Here is a 6,209-nt window from a genome sequence, read left to right on the forward strand (position 1 = left end):
GTTCCTTTGTAACAAAAAGTTGCATATCTTTCAGGATTTTTTTGCAGACGTCTAGATTAAGCACATTTTAACTATTTTATTTTTTTTAAAACAAGAATGCTACATACTGGTGATATTATTATTGTTTACATACCGTGGAAAATAATCTCACCAGCACTTATTTCTTTGAAATGTAATTCTTAATCGCGAGTAGGCCGTGATAAACAACATGCTCCGCTCTATGACTAGTTTCAGGAAACATAAATCCTAATAATTACACAATGCGTAATTCGTAGTCGCATTTAATAAAGGTTAAAGTTTACTACCAAGTTAAATAAACGTAAATGTTGTACGTATAAACAACCGTTCCATCACATCTGGCTTATTAAAACTTAACTAGGACAAACGCACAAAGAAACATACAATTTGTTTGTAATTTCTTGAAACGGAATTCGTGTAAATATATTACTTACCTATATAGACCGAATGTATAAACCACTTTGCCGCAACGGAGCACGTACAAGACATATCTTCGATCTTCGTTTCTCAGCTGTTACATCAAAAAAAACATAATAAACATTGTGTAAATATTCTGTATTTCAGGATCAAGATGTGGAACCTTTGACAATATGTTTGCAGTAGGCCACGCCGTCCATCACTATATTAATAGAAAAACAAGGATAACTAAATAACATTTGTACAATACTGCATGATCTCCATAAATCGTGTGTATTATTTAAAAAAAAAAAAAGGTAAACGAAAACAAGTAATTTATGTAATTTAACCCTCGAACCAAGGAGCAGTGACGCCAGATAAAAACCAACGAGGGCGCAGGCGAGTAGACCGTCGCACCTTGTTTTCTATATGTTTTACTGAATTAAGATAATTTCACATACAGTCAATACCATTTAAATACTCAACTTTGCAATTCTTTTATTGTCTCCTTTATATTTACTTTTGTTTATTTTGTTATACAGTGATCGCTTTCACAGTTATATAGTACGTCCCTACCTCTAAATACAAGTAAAATAGGACAACCCACCGGAAAATGAAAATGACGTAAAACAGCACGCTAGCCCTCTAGGCTGCAGCGTCGAGATTCGAGAATGGTATTGCTGCAGACCGGAGACATTATGGGCGGATATGAAGGCGGGATAACTGTAAATACAAGTGAATAGTATTGGCTAATTCAGAATTTCAACGAATGAGATTATTGTTTCTCTGTGGCAATCAAAAACTCACCTGTCCAATTATCAACGTTTGAAGTTGTCTATCAAGTGTAACTTTAACCAAACGTTTCACAGTTCGTGATCCCTACCTCTTTGTGGTTCCGTCTTATAGAGTTTCCTCTTAAATAACCTGCCGTTGTACCAACCGACGAAACTCCGTTAAACGAAAGGAGACAAAAAAAGAAGCTGCGGCGATGAAACTCCATTTGACAAAAGAAGAAGCAGAAGCGACGAAACTAATTGCTAGTATTTTTGACAATAGTAGTAAGTGTGCTTCGAAATGAAAATGTTTGAAAGTTGCAGTTTTTTTTTCGTATTTTTAATAACTTTGTTTTGCATGGTTATGCTTGTACCGTGACCTTTAGGTTTGTATTAATAATCATTTTCGCTGTAGTGATTGATTTATATTCAGTGTTTGAAGTGGATCGGCACTCGGCGGTATCGGCAACTCTTCATATTCCAGAAGGCGAGTTTCACGAGAACTCCTCGACTGTGCATGGAAAACGGAAAAAAAAAACTTTTCCAAGCATCTAGGAAACTCTTGATCAGTTATACTGTCGTGAAGCAGGCTTTAATAAAGTTCAGACTGACTACAGTGGTGCACGATATTACCTTTTTTTTCTTTTTAGTTTAGTTCCTTATGTTGGAGTAATGTGTCTAAATTGTAATACCAAACAATCTGCGATGTTTTTGTGCCGTCAATTTTAATAGAATTTCATGGTAGTTTTGTGCAGATGATGCCTGCCATTTCTAAACTGTTAAAGACTGTCCTGCAATGGGCAGTGCGACACTAACTTGTATGTGACTCAGACTGACATTTATATCTTTTCTCCTTTCAGGCAGCTTGCTACAAGAATATCTTCTGGAAATTGGATGTTAATGAAAAATCAGGTAAATTGCAAACACACATTTGTTAATTACACAGTATTTTTTCTCCAGCCATCTGGAGTTTTTTTTGTTTTTTCTGTCCCCCCTGGCCATTGAACCTTACTCTTATTCGATGTTAATTAATGTTGATTTATTTTGTTTTAGAATTGTGTCTTTCATTTTTCTATTCTTTAATATGTAAAGCACTTTGAGCTACTGTTTGTATGAAAATGTGCTATATAAATAAATGTTGTTGTTGTTAAACTCATAATTCTCTTGTAGTGTTTGACTTTCACATGTCTTTTTATTTTCTTTCCTTCTTTTCCTAGGACATCCCTGCTGGTTCAGTAGACTGTGGAATAGACACGTTGATGGTGTTTGAATATGAACTGTAAGCTTTATGTGACTTTACATTTGTGTTTAGATTTTGGAGGAGTTCAGTACTTTATCTCTTCTCCTCTCTCAGTCTGCGCTTTATCTGACCAGGAGGGACCCTTTGATTTTACTGCTCTCAGTCTTTTAAAGATGCTGATGATGTATATATTTTTTTTCTTCATGTGTGATATACAGTACTTTTAACTCTGGCATTCATTTAACATGCCCCCCACTATTAATGACACCCCTTATAAAATGTTAATTTTAAATAAATGTATTTCTTGATGAGGGATTTGTTTTTCTTTGAATGAAATTGTTTCAATTAAAAGTCAGATGTTTCTAATTTTTTCAGTGCAAGGTGACATTACTTCAGCAAACTGATTTTTTTTTTCTAACCCTTCTTACAAACTTTTACAAGGGGTCAATAATAGTGGAGAGCACTGTATACAGTTTATCCTTTTTATCTTAGAACTAGCAAAATACCCGCGCTTCGCAGCGACGAAGTACTGCCTTAAAATGTTTATTAAGCAGAAAATTAAACCTTTTTAAACAGGGAAAATATACCAAAAATTATTTGTTAAGGATCTCTTTGTATACCACATTGTGAGTTCGGCCCTCCAGTTGTAATATGACCAAGCTGTGCGCTGAGCTTACTCTTAAGCATGCAAAGTACAGTTGGCAATGTGAACAGTAATCTTGTTTCAAATCTTACAGCTTGGATTGCTGCTGTCATAATCGGTTTGAGTTTCATGGTTTGTTTCAATTACGACAGTATTTGTAGGACTTGTGTTGAAGAGACATTCGGCATCTGTCAAGCATTGCAAGTATACAACCGGTTTCATTGATAACTTCACATCCAGCTTTTGAGAGTTTAAACATTCATAAACATCAAAGTGTCCACTACTGAAATCGTCACCTGTGAATCTAAGATATTTAAGAGGCATTGGCGGTTGTCCAAAGGTGTAAAATATTTGGCCATTTCGGTACACTTGAAAGCGACAACCGAACAATTCAGCAGCAGCCATCAACTCACATGCAGATGCATAGGTGAAGGGCTTAAGCATTTCACTCTTATAGTGCTCCTGTGTAGTATAATTATCTCCTGTACCGTCATTAGTCCACACCTTGAACCTGTCCCAGTCATTCAATACATAAGACACAATGTTCCTCTGGATATCAAGAGTGAGCCTGATATGTAAAAAAAGAAAATGGAAAAGGCAGGTGCCATCTCCGGGCATGGAAACCACTCGGTAAGTGACAGTTCTTTGATCGATGGTGATCACCTCGATAGAAATGTTAATGCAGGTACGGTTGGAATGATAAAGGAAATGCATACCTGAACAATGTAAAGTAAGTCTAAAATACCTACACAATAACTATAATCGTAATAAATGAACAATAAAACAGCGGAGAAGCCGTGGATTAAATAAAAAGGCTGTAGTTATCAGCAGGGAGACATGAATCCCGTGGCGAAGCAAGGAAGGGAATGTAGAGACTGGAGCAACAGACGGCCTTATATAGGCAGGCAGCCAACAACGTAGGAGGCGTTGGGATGGGGAACCCAACGCCGCCTCACACGGTGACTGAACTGCAGGCTATGGACGTATATATGTACATAAGTAGGATTCAGTTAGCATTGGGAGCCCACATACCAAATTTCTTGAAGATGGTAAACAACAAAGACCATTGAAAAGTTCAATATGGCAGCCGACAGTGGCATCATACCACCGAAATAAGTACCAAATTTCAGCCTTCTACCTACACGGGAAGTTGGAGAATTAGTGACATTGGAAAGTTCAATATGGCGGCTGACAGTGGCGTCACACTGCTGAAATAAGTACGTACATTGGTTTCGGTTAGCGCAGGGAAGCCGCCTACCAAATTTCGTGAAGATGGGGTCAGCGTTCTACCTACACGGGAAGTTGGAAAATTAGTGACGTTGGAAAGTTCACTATGGTGGCCAACAGTGGCGTCATACCATCGAAATAAGTACATCGGTTTCGGTTAGCGCAGTGAAGCCGCCTACCAAATTTCATGAAGATGGGGCCATAAATAAGAAAGTTCAACATGGCGGACGTCGTCGACCGTTATGACCGTTACGTGTAGAATTTCGAAATGAAACCTGCTTATCTTTTGTAAATAAGCTGTAAGGAATAAGCCTGCCAAATTTCAGCCTTCTACCTACATGGGAAGTTGGAGAATTAGTGATGAGTGAGTGAGTAAGTCAGTGAGGGCTTTGCCTTTTATTAGTATAGATGACATGCCTGTGACTTGCATATTACTTTAGGTCGTGTCCAGATTGGGGTATTCATAATACTCTGAAATAATTGATGTATTCTAAAAAAACTATTGATCACCATGAATGAGTTTTTGTAGTGAGGCACAGAGGAATTCTCAAAGTTTGAACTTTATTCCAAAGTGTTTACATTTGAGAAAACGGGAGTGTTCAGAACAAAACCAGACAGCTTGCACAAGATAAACGCTTCATGTGACAGTTTGATGTATTTGTGTGTGTCCACGCTGGCTGTGTGGCTGCCGAAGGGCAGCTGACTTGTGAACAAGGGGCTCAGGTTTATGAGGCTGCAGAGATCAGCAGTGCCTCCAGGAGGACTCAACATGAAAAACTGTTGGAGTTCATCATAAAGGTCCACGGAGCAGATGATCACTTGTTGGTAACTTCCATCCATCCATTTTAGTTCAGATAACAAGTAAAACTTTATTGTAATCTCTAGCAGAGAGCTATGATGACTTTATAGCACCAAACTCTTGTATTTTCTTGTCCAACAGGCTGCTGTATCTGAAAAGGTGTCATCCAAATGGTTTAGAAATGATGAAGATCCTAAAGGTCACCAGGTAATGACCTCAATACAGTAGAAGATGAGGAGCTGACAGATGGCCTCTACAACTACCTGATGAAGTGCTGTGAAGAGCTGTAGGCACTTTGTAAAGATCCACTGGGTTCACGTCATTCTGGATGTGCTGATGCTGGAGGTTCAATTTGGCTTCAGGGAATCTCTGAGTACAGAAAGTGTCTCCATGAGTAAGAAGCAGAAGGTCTGTTCACTGGTGGACCAGCAGACTTTGAGTGGGATGTCATGTGGTGTTGGAGGGAGAGAGAAAGAGACGGTCCTTTCTGTTTCTTATCAGCACCATTCGTCTGTTAATCAGAATACAATTTTACTTGTAGTGAATTTAGACGAGTATAAACTAAATAGATAAATGTAAATATATATGTTTAAAGTGAAATTTAAAATGTGCATTAGTGCACTTTTAGTACTGGTGAAAGTAAATCTTTCTCTTTTTTTTTGACAAACTTGAACTTCTAACTGTTGGAGTACAAAGATAGTTAACATCACTGAGGCTTTTCAACTTGGGATTCCATCTCCGCGCCTCCTCTGATAAACGTGTCACTGGCTTTACTGGTCTTTGGAATTTTGGATTTCTGAGTGCTGAACTGACTGTGCATAATAGAGTTGTGTAGATTTGATTTAACTATTGATGTCAATAATAAAGGACACTTTGATTAAGTTCTGTATATTTGAAATTGTCTGTGTATCTGTTTTAGCCAATTCATGTCATCTGCATTGTACAGTTTGATTACATTTTTGAACATTACAAGCAAACATGTCTATCCCCACTAAATATTATTTATATATAATATGCAGAAGTGGGTGTGCTTCAGTTTATTCCCTGATCAGTCTGTTAGAATGTACAAAGATTTATTTTTCTTTCAGTTCAACTGACCCATAATTTATTGTT

The 6,209-nt window shown here is 37.6% G+C and overlaps 1 protein-coding gene and 1 long non-coding RNA gene across 2 annotated transcripts in view; one reads left to right on the plus strand and one right to left on the minus strand.

The window, feature by feature from the left end:
* clpxa (caseinolytic mitochondrial matrix peptidase chaperone subunit Xa) overlaps positions 1 to 864 on the minus strand; it is a 160,101-nt gene extending 159,237 nt beyond the window's left edge. Inside the window, exon 1 of the mRNA XM_039771355.1 lies at positions 453 to 864. Within this exon, the coding sequence (XP_039627289.1) occupies positions 453 to 507 (55 nt within the window). The 5' untranslated portion in view covers positions 508 to 864. The remainder of the gene's footprint in view (positions 1 to 452) is intronic.
* A 335-nt stretch (positions 865 to 1,199) lies between these two features.
* On the plus strand, positions 1,200 to 5,987 carry LOC120541580. Its single transcript, XR_005636038.1, has 4 exons — positions 1,200 to 1,472; positions 2,048 to 2,099; positions 2,405 to 2,466; positions 5,238 to 5,987. It is a non-coding gene; the product is annotated as an uncharacterized LOC120541580 (long non-coding RNA).
* Positions 5,988 to 6,209: the final 222 nt, after the last annotated feature.

The sequence above is a fragment of the Polypterus senegalus genome, chromosome 12 (genome assembly GCF_016835505.1).
Source record: "Polypterus senegalus isolate Bchr_013 chromosome 12, ASM1683550v1, whole genome shotgun sequence".
Taxonomy (NCBI): domain Eukaryota; kingdom Metazoa; phylum Chordata; class Cladistia; order Polypteriformes; family Polypteridae; genus Polypterus; species Polypterus senegalus.